At 27.2% G+C, this 11,975-nt stretch overlaps 2 protein-coding genes across 8 annotated transcripts in view; one reads left to right on the top strand and one right to left on the bottom strand.

Annotated features, from left to right (window-relative positions):
• The first annotated feature begins 1,500 nt into the window (after positions 1-1,500).
• Positions 1,501-11,975, top strand: part of LOC103570438 (peripheral plasma membrane protein CASK) — a 32,719-nt gene continuing 22,244 nt past the window's right edge. Inside the window, exons 1-11 of one of the 6 annotated variants that reach the window (XM_053738871.1) lie at positions 1,501-2,096; positions 2,236-2,312; positions 7,674-7,786; positions 7,849-7,954; positions 8,022-8,099; positions 8,584-8,756; positions 8,949-9,020; positions 10,614-10,789; positions 11,246-11,368; positions 11,459-11,639; positions 11,706-11,827. In XM_053738871.1, coding sequence (XP_053594846.1) covers positions 2,254-2,312; positions 7,674-7,786; positions 7,849-7,954; positions 8,022-8,099; positions 8,584-8,756; positions 8,949-9,020; positions 10,614-10,789; positions 11,246-11,368; positions 11,459-11,639; positions 11,706-11,827 — 1,203 coding nt within the window. In that variant the 5' untranslated portion in view covers positions 1,501-2,096; positions 2,236-2,253. Of the gene's footprint in view, positions 2,161-2,235; positions 2,313-2,522; positions 2,608-7,673; positions 7,787-7,848; positions 7,955-8,021; positions 8,100-8,583; positions 8,757-8,948; positions 9,021-10,613; positions 10,790-11,245; positions 11,369-11,458; positions 11,640-11,705; positions 11,828-11,975 lie in introns of those variants that run through there. The other 5 variants (XM_053738870.1, XM_014440398.2, XM_053738873.1 and 2 more) reach the window with 5 other exon arrangements.
• On the bottom strand, positions 4,007-8,015 carry LOC103570437 (uncharacterized). 2 transcript variants are annotated; one of them, XM_008548178.3, is made up of 4 exons: positions 7,920-8,015; positions 6,887-6,994; positions 6,655-6,816; positions 4,007-5,103 (listed from the first exon to the last, which is right to left on the bottom strand). In XM_008548178.3, the coding sequence occupies exons 2-4, from the start codon at positions 6,948-6,950 to the stop codon at positions 4,076-4,078; spliced, it is 1,254 nt and encodes a 417-aa protein (XP_008546400.1). In that variant the 5' UTR covers positions 6,951-6,994; positions 7,920-8,015; the 3' UTR covers positions 4,007-4,075. The 2 variants fall into 2 exon arrangements, with proteins under 2 accessions (XP_008546400.1, XP_008546399.1); XM_008548177.2 differs by having other exon boundaries at positions 6,887-6,959.

Genomic DNA, 11,975 nt, shown 5'->3' with positions numbered 1-11,975 from the left:
TGAGATTTATTTTATTAATATAATGTATGATCTCAAGAAAGGATCATAATTTTATGTTCATTTTTATATACATATATATTAGGGTGCTTCGTTTCCGGCGAAAGTATTTTTTTCGTTGCTCATCAAGCAAAATATTGTTTTTTATGCTAAAACAAAAATTCTTGCCAAGTTTGAGCTCCTAATTCCAATCCTAAGTACTTTCCATGTGATTTCCAAGATTTCCCATTTAAAGTACACGTAAATTAAATTACTTTTTTTGTAACTTTGTAATACTCAGCTGCGTTTTATGATATCGACGCGGTTTTGGTCGCAAATTGTAGGGCATTTGGTATTTTTCAAAAGTGCCCATAGTAACTTAACTGTAATTCCAGCTGTTTTACTTGTGTCCGCTGTGAAAGTCATTTTTCCTATAAAATTGACTTTCCGTTCGGATCTCTCATGTGGCCTCTGCGTAGCATTTAAATTTCTAAAGCGCGGGAAATATTTACATTACATAATTTGAATTTCAATTGTAAATATTTATTTATAGAATTATTAAATCATATTAATAATTATTGTTTATTATCATCAAAAACTGTAATCTTCATGTCAATTCAAACGTAATTAAAATTAACATTTTAAAGTTAAGAAATAATTAAAATTTTTAGCTCTACTAAGAAAAATATGAATATAAACAATTTAATAGCTTCACTGTTATTGCAACTTGAAGCAATAAAAAAGATTAAAATAATTTCTACAATAATTTGGCTTTTATATATTTCATTAATAACTTTAAAAATATCAGAGTTACATAGAAAACGACAAAAACTTTTTTGTAGCAAATTTAATTTCCTACAACTTTTGTTCAAACATTTTTTTCTTAAACTTATATTTTGTTATATATTTAACAAATAAACAAATCTTCGTTCTCCGGATTCGAATTTGGCGGGAAAATTATAAAATTAAAGTAACTATAATAATAATTTAATTATTGTAATATTAATAATAAAAATTAATTGTTAAAAAATGTATATATTTAATTAGCTAGTAAAAAAAATTACCGCAGCGTTGAAACAAAACCCCGCGAAATTCAAATAAAAAATTCTTCTTATTAAAAAATAATTTATAAAAATAACATCTAATTATCCGCATGATAACTCATATAATTGATTATTATTAACAAGCGATAAGAGTTGATCGGTTGAAAGAAAAAATACCCCGCCCACATTCCTAAAAATAAATCCACCCCTCCATCTCTAATTAAATTAAATCTTTCAAATTGAATTCCCACCCCCAGCGTTTAACAAAATTCCGCGAAAAATAATTTTTTGAAAACAAATAATTAAAAATTACCAAATAATATAAATAATAAATAAATTTATAATATTTGTTAATTAACCAGCATGAGATCGCCACGCCCGTGGAAGCTCGAGGTCAGAGACAGAGACGTGGAGGCGGCTTCGACGCAGTCGCTCGTCCTCTCGAGCACCAGTTTTGCCTCGGTAACCTGCACGGGCAATTCTTAAACGTCTCTACCTACCATTCCAACATATAGATGTGCATACATATATATATATATATATATATATACATATATAAAATAACCCCTCACTTCTCAGTAGCCAGCAAACTAGACAAATAATCAGTTGCCCTCTCATACCATTTGTGTTCTAGTCAATCACAAAAATAAATACATATATAAATATATATACAATGTATTTAAATAATAATAAATGACCGGAAGTGAAATGAAAACTAAAGTAAAGGGCTAAAAGCCATTTTAATGTCTAGTGAATTTTATCATTATTGTTTTTATTTTACTTAATTAAAAGTTTATTAATTTATGGCTAGTTAATTAATTAATTAATTAATTAATTAAGTGAAGAGATTTATTTATAAATTTGTTTATATATATATTTATATAAATTATATATATCAAGTGTTATTTGTTGGGAGGTTATATTAATGTGGCGACCGGTGACGTGAAAATTGTACGATATCTTGTGTCACGGCTTTGAATATATATATATTTATATATATATATATATATATATTGGGGAATATATGTGGGTTTGAAAGTGACGTTCTAGTCACACAAGTTGACACGTGATTGTAAAGTAATAATAATATTAAATAATAGTAATAATAATTAAATAATAATAATAATAAATAGTAGTAGGGGTAATAATAAATAATTTGAATTATTTATGAGTTTGGCGGGTGAATATTAAATTTAAACTCTGGTATTAATTTTAGTGAGTGTGTCTTGTCACAATGGCGGATGACGAAGTGCTCTTCGATGATGTTTACGAGCTAGGAGAAGTTATTGGCAAGTGAGTACATATACTGATATCATATATATTGTTAGGTATTTATATATTCATATATATAGTGTGTGCGGGTGATGAGTTTATGAGATGAGTTGGTAGAGAACAGGATTATTTAATAAGACTGTTTTATAGGAGTGGGAGTGGAGATGGGAGTGGGTGGAAGACAATAGGCTGATTGGGTTATGTTGGTGACGGTGATGGTGATGGTGATGGTTCTGGTGGTTCATTGGGTTCATTGCATGCTGCATTGGTTGAATTGTCTGGTAATTAGCTCGTGTGCCTGTGGTTTTTGGATAAGGTATTGGATTTGAATTGTAGACGGGGTTTTAATTGGAGGATAGAGTTTTGATATTGAAAAGGGGCTGGGTAATTGGGTTAAGAGTTGAGGTGATGAGGGTGAGGATGATTGTTATTTTGTTTCAATAGAATAATTATTGGAAGGATTTTTTTTTAAGTTGATTTCTTGGAAATCTAATTACTGTACTTGGTCTTATAATGGATTTTTTTTTTATATAATTTCGCAGTAATATTTCATGATTAGTCGAGTAGGTTAAAAAAATATCATTGCTCCAAAAATTAGATATATAATATAACCCGCCGTGACCTCAAAGTTTAATAAAATTTGAAAATGAGCTAAATCGGTCAATTAGTTAAAAAGTTGTATTTAAGAGAGACCACTAGTGTGACTGCCTGAAAAAACGATGATTTTTAGGAATTCTTTTAGAGAAAACTACTCCATGAAATGTTTTAATGTTTTAAGGATATATTTGTGGATAAATAATCAATACAAGATCAAATTTTTGGACCAAAAAATTAAAAATTCACCGAGTTATTCATAATCTCTCAACGCAAAAAAAAGCCCCCCCACTGCTGCAGTGATAGCGACCTTCGCAGTACCGGAAATCAAAAAAATCAAAAAGTTCATTAAACTGGAAAGTATTTCCCGTACCACAACCCTAGGGCTAAGAAAAAAATTGAAATTTAAGAGAATGGCGGAGTTTTTAAAAAAAATTTCAAATTTTGCGCGAAAATTTGATTTTCGACCTGCCAAAATTATATTTTTGATTCCATTGAAAAACTGGAGGTCCATGGTACGTAAAAACATATATAAAAGAAACTGCAATTCAAATCAAATCAGTCGGATTGTTTGTCTTCGAGTTATAACTGCAACAATTTTGAAAAATGTATTTTTGAGAATCGATAAGCGGCTGCTTTTCAGATGACTGAAACTCAAAAAAATTATTCGAGATATGCACTAGAAATTGTAGTATGTTACTTCTAAAGGTACACACTATCGAAATATACAAAAAAAAAAAAAAATGAATTGATTTTTCAAAGTTTTACATTAGTGGCTCCCCTTAATACCCGTGCAATTTTCAAAAATTGTTTTTATTAATTGAATATTTTTTTGTTTTACCGAGAGGGAGAATTTTAATTAAGAGTATTTGTATTTATTTAAAGAGGGAAGTAAATTTTTTAAAAATAATTATAGATTTATTTAATTGGCGTTATTTTTTTTTTAACTTTTAGAGTAGTAATAATTAAAAGTTTAATTATTATTCAATTTCAATGGAGTTTTAATTTTAAAGGTCTTGTATTTTTAAATTATTAAATAAATAATTTTTTAAATAAGTGGCGGGAATTTTAAATTTTTATTTTAACATGAGGCTAAAATATTATAACAAATTTATCACAGATTAAAAATTACCATATTTTTATTAAAAATTAATTAATAGTCTTGATAAGAAATTAAATAAAAAGAATGATTATACTAAAATTCCCTCGATAGGAAATTCAGGTATCGAAGCTACAACTTTTCTCAATTCATTGACGTCGCACACGTAAGAAATACCCTTGGTCAAAGATTTTTTATTCCACTTGAGCCATTTTATGTCCATATCCTCAGAGACGTCTCTGCAAATAAACATATCCTGGGTAACGGATTTTCTGTAAGGATCATTTAAACCAACGAAAGCTGTTCCTTTTCTAATTTCCGGCTGGTAAATTATTTTCCAATAAAATCTGGGAACTTCCAGCACTCGGGCAGTCTCATTGACAAATAAAAAAACCGGCACTTCATTCTTATCAACTTCCTCTATAACAATTTTCATCTGATCGTGTACTCCAGTGTAAATTTCAAGATTAAGTCCGCGTTTGCTAGCAAATGTCCTGATATTTTTTTCCAAAATGTTCCAATTTCCGCCATTGAAACTCTGCCACTGAGGAGCAGCATTGAGGTACCAAAAGGTCGAACGCTGCTCATTCCCGTAGACAAAGTCACCCTTTGCTACCATGTGGCCCTTTGATAAAAATCGGGTCGAATTTACTGCGACAAATTTGCTGGCTAATTTTTTTGAGCCCAATAATAATTCAAAGCTTGCGACTTGTGTTGACACTTTGTATAATTTCTCTAGGTTGTAATTTGATGAAAAATTGCTGCTGGTCCACTGTCGCGGTCGCGGGAATCCCGATTGGAAGTTGCCGATTTTATTTGTCAGCTTGTAGTGAGTGAAATAAGTCCAGTGTCGAGTATCATTGAAACACAGCTCGAATGTACGCAAAAATTCATCGTTATTATTTACGTCTGTTATGAGAAATCCTATTTCTATATGAGTATTGTTGTTATAACAATTAGATTCCGTTTTACGCGCCACGTGATTGGGAAAATAATTACATGAAATATTTTTAAAATTAAATTCTGAGAAATTAAAAAAATATTTTTTATGAATGCATGTTAGTTCTATTGACGATTTGCTGGTAGTATTATCTATGCCCTTGAGATAATTATTTTTACCTGCAATTAAAAATTTAATTAAGACATTTTGTGATAGTTAGTTTTTTATCTTTATAAATTACTTTTAGTAGACAATTTAATCGATACTAGTTATCAGGAAGTAATTTCATGAAATAGTTGATTGGTTTAGAGAATGCGATGGCGAGTAAAAAGAGTACCCGGAGCAATACCTTTGGATGTATATAAAATTACAAAATTATTTTGAAAATTTTAATTAATGATTAAAGTGAAAAATGACTATCTAAAGATATCGATGTTGGTACTCATTTTACGCCGAATTTAGCCAAATTTATTAATAATATGATATTCATTTTACACGGATAAAAAAAATGGGAATTTTTCCAATTTTGCTTAGAGGAAATTTCTTTGTTGCCATAGCAAGTTTTGCTCTATCAACATAGGAAATTTTACTTGAATAAAATTAGAATATAACGATATTTTATAGAAACTTCACCCACATACTATAGGGATGTCTTCTATACTACCATTAGAAAAATTTCCTAAAATTCCTATATTGACATGGGTATTTTTACTATGTCAGTATAGAAATTTTTCCTATGTTACCAGAGTAGTTTCCTTTAGATTAACATAGGAAATTTCCCTAGTTTGGCAAAGAAAAAAGTCCTCTGTTAACATAAGAAATATTCCTACGTTGACGTAGTAAAAATATCGACGTTAACATAGAAAAAATTGCTATGTTGCATAGGAAAAGTCCACAAGAAACTAAATCCAACAAAATACCAAATATTTTGGTCATCATTATTATTGAGGCCTTAAAGCGTTGAAATAGTGACATCTGAAAGTTTTAAGGTAAACGAAAATAGAGTTTCAAAATTTTCGAAAAAATTTTGTGTAATTTAATCAAATTTTTTTTGTAGCACCTACCAATGAACAAATGTTTTTATAAATTCAATTAATATAAACGAGTACATAAAAGTCAATTACATCGTGTTTCCGACAGTATATAATCATCAATTCAATTAATTAATTGCGTAAAATAATCATCAGTTTACAAACATTTCATTTTTACATATATGGGAATTTCTACTTTGTTACCATAGGAATATTTTCTATGTTAACATAGAAAATTTTCCCATGGTAACATTGACAGATTTCCTACGACATTAAAGGAATTCCAGCAATTTTAACAAAGGAATTTTTGAAATATCTACATAGGAAATGTTCCTATATTACATAGTTATTTTTCCAATGTTGGTATAGAAAAATTTACATTGTCGACATAGAAATAATTCGTATGTAACGAAGCACAATTTTCTATGTGACATAGTTTACAATTCATATGTTGACATAATAAAATTAACAACGCCAACAAAGGAATTTCCCCTAAGTAAAATTTGAAAAATTTCCATTATTTTCTCTCCGTGTATGATAAAAATTATTTACTCAAAAAATTAAAAAAATAAAATTTTTAAAACTATGAATTGACAGTTAAATTAAATACCAAGGGCTTTTTTTAAATTTATTGTTGCAATCACTAATTTAACGCAGAATTTCGTGGAGTTTTTTAAAACTTTGTTATTTTTTTTTTACCTGGACACGCCAAAATAATTTTATCCATCGTAAAAACATCCAGCTGATCTTTACGTTGCGGATACAAAAAACTGGTTGAATTATTTCTAGTCAAAATCAGCGGCTGTGGTTTAGCGAAATCTCCATACTTGTAATTAATATTAATTGAACACGAATCCAGAGCTAGATAAAAAATAGTTAAAAATAAAAAATAAAAAATCAATTTTAAGCCAAAAGCTTTCTAAGTACTTACCATTGATAGTACGTGTACTTGTTAAAGTAGAACGTAAGAGCATAAGCAAAATAAGGCCAAACATTTTTACTAACTGTTAAGTTAAGACTTTTTAACTCTCCAAGCAAACTTATATATATATATATATATATATATATATATATATATATATATATATATATATATATATATATATATATATCTCTATAAATAAGTATAAAAAAATGTACTGATGTTAAATGAGCACGTGGGTACTTTTCAATTTTGTTTAATACTATTGACCTACGCGTGATTTTCTCCATACCTCAAATAATATTATCACAAACATATTTGTTATTATTATCAATTATCAGTAATGATAAATCTTTTGATAAAAAATTTTTTTCTAAATTTATTTAAATCTGAAAATTTTATTTTGGCCCACATTCAATTAAAATTTTTTATAATTTATTTATTATCACTCGAACTAGCAGGTTTATCAAAAAAAAGATAAGGACCTTTTTTATTGGAAATTAAATTTTTTATAAAAAAGGTCCTTGTGACTTTTCATGTAAATCTAATAATTAAGCTGTAATTGGAAGAATTAGATATGAAAATTAGAAAAAAATTATTTTTAAATAAATGTTTACTTTATAAAATTTATTACCGATCAAACTATTAGGACTAAAAAAAAATGTGAAAGAACTTTTTTATAGAAAATTTAATTCTCTACAATTTTATACTGAAATATTTTTATCACATCTCTCATAGTTTAACTTATATTTAAATTTAAAGTATTAAAATTCTTATAAATTTTAAATATTTACAGGGGACCATTCAGTTTAGTAAGAAAATGTGTATTAAGACAAACAGGACAAATATTTGGTGTGAAAATAGTCGACGTAGCTAAATTTACATCAAGTCCTGGTTTAAGCACCGCTGGTACGTAATTAAATATCTTAATTATAATTTTTAATTTATTAATTAAAAAAAAAATCTTTTAGATTTGAAAAGGGAGGCAACAATATGTCACATGTTAAAGCATCCACATATTGTGGAATTGTTAGAAACTTACAGTTCCGAAGGGATGCTCTACATGGTGTTCGAATAGTAAGTCGATTATTATTTTAATTATTATTAATTAATTAAATCACTTGAATTTATTTTATTATTTTAGTATGGATGGTTCAGACCTTTGTTTCGAAGTTGTAAGACGTGCAACTGCTGGATTCGTGTACAGTGAGGCCGTAGCTAGGTAATTTATCTAATTTTCATTATTGTAATGCGTATTGCAGACAAGGAAAAAAAAATAATTGCCTGGGAGAGAGTGAGAACTAAAATATCCGACTATTGAATGTTATTTTTTAAATCTTTGTTAACTTATTGATTAAACTTTATTCACTCGTGTCCAATTATTTTTATTTTTATTCATATGACGTATATATGATCTGTGTTCAATAAATAAAAAGTACAAAGGGCGATATTGAATATATTTTTTTTTAAAAAAGTGTATAGTTGGTAATATTTTTAATTGCGAATTTTTAAATTTTGATTGTAATTAAAATATCGAACTTACGGAAAAAATTATAAAGACCTTTTTTGTAGAGAATTAAATTTCCTATAAGAAAGGTCCTTATCCGTAAATTGATATCTTCAACATTTTACTTACAATTTAAATTTAAACATAAAAAAAAAAATTTATTCTCTAATATAATAAAAAAATTTTGTTTATTTTATAGTCATTATATGAGACAAATATTAGAGGCATTAAAATATTGTCATGAAAATGACATTATTCATCGAGATATTAAACCACAATGTGCATTGCTAGCCGGTAAAGAAAATTCAGCGCCCGTTAAGTTGCGCGGATTTTGTGTTGCGACCCAACTGCCAGCCTCTTCAAATAACACAGGTAATTTTTTTTGCCAAAACAAATAATAATAATAATAATAATATAATCTTAACTCCGGTAATTAACAAAAAGCCTAAAAAAAATTTTTTTTTAATTATTATTAGTTAATAATTTATTTTCATTTTATAATAACAAAAAAAAACTACACACAAAAAATCTGTATACAAAAAAAATTATTTAATATTAATGCAGAGAATTACACGACCGAGTATCGACAGTATCTGAGCCCGAAGGGGCAGCTGTACTTGAAGACCGATAGTGAGGGTAAGCGTTTAATTCAAAAAAAAAAAAAAAAAAAATCAAATCAAATCGAAAACATTCAATTAAAAAAATAAAAAAATAAACATCCAGCATTAATTATTAATTTATTAACAATTGATTGAAAAGCAACCAGAATTAAACCTTCATCTTTCAGAGGATTCATCCGATCATGCTACACGATGCCTTTAATTAATTAATTAGATTATTTATTTATTAATTTTTTTATTTTCACTAACGCAGCCACAGATATTTATTTGCTACTGCTTTTGCTTGCTCCCTTTTTTATTATAGCACAACAAAAAATTTTATTAATCATTTTTATAGTTAATTATTAATTAATTAATATCATTATTATAATTAATCCATAGCACGTATGAACATTAAAAATTAAACCTTAGTTACTCCGCTTGTAATTAAGGGATTTTGATTAAATTTTTTTTTCAGAGATAGCTATAGTCTGGAGATTAAGATCCTGGAGTCAAAATAATAGTTAATTATACAAATTAATAAATTAGAAATTCAAATATTGAAAATTCATTGAAAAAGAAAAAAAAAATTTGAACTAGAGTTAATTTTAAGGTTTTTAGAAATTTTCTTTTGACTTTTTGGTACTGGAATTTTTCTTCAGACTGGAGTATTAATGAAAAAAAAATTTTCCTTCAATTATTTTTAAAAGGATTAATTACAGTATTTAACATTATTTACAGTAATTATTTTCTACTGGTCTATTTATCAAAAAAAAAAAAAATTTTTTTCATTTATAAAAAAAAATTCCCGCCAATGCAAACAAAAAAAGCTTTTGCATTTCACAAAAAAATAATAAACTCTACAATTTCTTTAAAAATAGTCATGTTATTGTGTACCAATGCATGAAAATGATTTAATCATTAACAACAATAATCAATTATAAAATAAAAGATTTTATTTTAAATTCAAATTGTAATTAAACTACTATATTTACATGAAAAGTCCTCAGAACCCTATTTACAGGAAATTGAATTCTCTTTCAAAAAGGTCCTGTTGACTTTTCATGTAAATTCAATAGATTAATTACAATTTTAATTTATAGTACTTAACTCCGAATCACTTAATTTTTTAAAATTACTACAATCCCTTTAAGTTTTTAAATCAAATTCCTGAATGATCTATCAAGTTTATCAAAAAAGTGATAAGGACCTTCTTTACAGGAAATTTAATTCTCTTTAAAAAAGGTCCTCTTGACCTTTCATGTAAATTCAATAGTTTAATGACAATTTTAATTTAAATTATTTGACTCCAAATCACTTAATTTTTTTAAATTATTACGAGTTCTTTAAGTTTTTAAATTAAAATCCTGAATGATCGATCAGGTTTATCAAAAAAGTGATGAATTTTTTTATAGTAAATTTAATTCTCTACAAAAAAAGATATCTACCATTTTTCTGATAAACTGATTTAACTTTATGAAATTTTAAATCTTCACATGACTAATGAGCAAATTTAAAAAGTTAATTACTGCACATTTTTTTGCTATTACACCGTTCATTACCCCTTGATATATAGTTATGAAAATTATTAGTAATTATAGTAACATTTTATAAATTTAAAAAAAATTAGGAAGAGTAGGATGCAGGCATTTCATGGCGCCGGAGGTGATCCAACGTCGTCAGTACGGAAAACCTGGTGATGTTTGGGCTGCTGGTGTCTTATTGCACGTCTTGTTGACAGGCACATTACCATTTCTGGGGTCTGGTGATCGTTTAAGAGACGCAATATGTCGCGGGCGTGTGCAAGTAAGCAATTGATATTTATTTTGAATCTTTGAATAACTGATAATCTTTTTTATTGACAATAATAATTTTTAATTTTATTTTTAATTAAAATATCAGATTTGGGTAAAAATTTATAGAAACCTTTTTTGTAGAAAATTAAATTCCCTGTAAAAAAAGGGTCATATCAATTTTCATGGGAAATTGATCCTTTATCTAGAAATTTAATTCCAAGTACTCAGTACCGGAATTTAAAAAAATAAACTTGATCCTAGAATATTTTTTTTTGTTTATAATTAAAATACTGATTGAAATATTAGATTTAGGTAGAAATTTATTGCGACTTTTTTTTATAGAGAACTAAATTTCCTATAAAAAAGGTTTTTATAAATTTTCATGAAAAGTCAATAGTAACCCGGTATTTTAAATTTAAATCAGCCGAGGAAATTGGAAAGTGTTTAATTTATTAATTAATTATAGATGGAATCGCCAATATGGGATTATATAAGTGAACCGGCGAAAGATTTAATCGAGAGAATGTTAACAGTTGATGTTAATCACCGAATAACGATACAAGAAGTTCTTAATCACAAGTGGCTTAGAGTAAGAATTAAAAAAAAAATTCATTTTTTTATTTTTTCCGAGTAATAATTTTTTTTTTTTTTACTAAAAATTTTTGAAATTGATGTCTAGGATAGAGACAAGGGTGCTGCACGTATTCATTTAAGTGAAACAATTGAGGAATTGAAAAAATTTAATTCTAGAAGAAAGCTCAAGGAATCTGTTAGAAAAGCCATTGACTCACCAAAGTGGCATTTAGATAATTCAAGTGATAATTTTTCAGATGTGGGTGATGATGATATTATTTCCAAAGGTTCGTTGTAATTTATTTACTTATTTCTTGTTATCATTTTCATTATTTTAATTACTTTTTTTTTAGATGCTGTAGATGAAATACTCGATTCTTTAGACGATATTGAGATTTTACAAGAGAGTGCGAGACTCACACGTGCCGAAGTACTTGCTGCTGTTGATGATTATTGGTTACGCGGGCTATTGGAGGTAAATATCAGTTTTATTTCCTCCCAAAATTTTTTTAGACTAATTCGAGTGGTACTGCTGAATTCTTGAGATCATTTCCGTTAGTTTGATTACACACATCAATATGTTTTGCCCATATGTAAAATTACCACTTTTTAAATAATTCATT

The sequence above is a fragment of the Microplitis demolitor genome, chromosome 4, assembly GCF_026212275.2.
Source record: "Microplitis demolitor isolate Queensland-Clemson2020A chromosome 4, iyMicDemo2.1a, whole genome shotgun sequence".
Lineage (NCBI taxonomy): Eukaryota > Metazoa > Arthropoda > Insecta > Hymenoptera > Braconidae > Microplitis > Microplitis demolitor.
This window is presented reverse-complemented; position numbering and strand designations above follow the sequence as displayed.

Bases quoted from the DNA above. Each gene is read 5' to 3' on its own strand.
- LOC103570437 (XM_008548178.3), bottom strand. From the start codon at position 6,950: ATGTTTGGCCTTATTTTGCTTATGCTCTTACGTTCTACTTTAACAAGT. The intron at 6,817-6,886 runs GTAAGTACTTAG...TTTTTTATCTAG, and splicing joins AAGTACACGTACTATCAATG to CTCTGGATTCGTGTTCAATT. The intron at 5,104-6,654 runs GTAAAAAAAAAA...TTTTAATTGCAG, and splicing joins AATTATTTTGGCGTGTCCAG to GTAAAAATAATTATCTCAAG.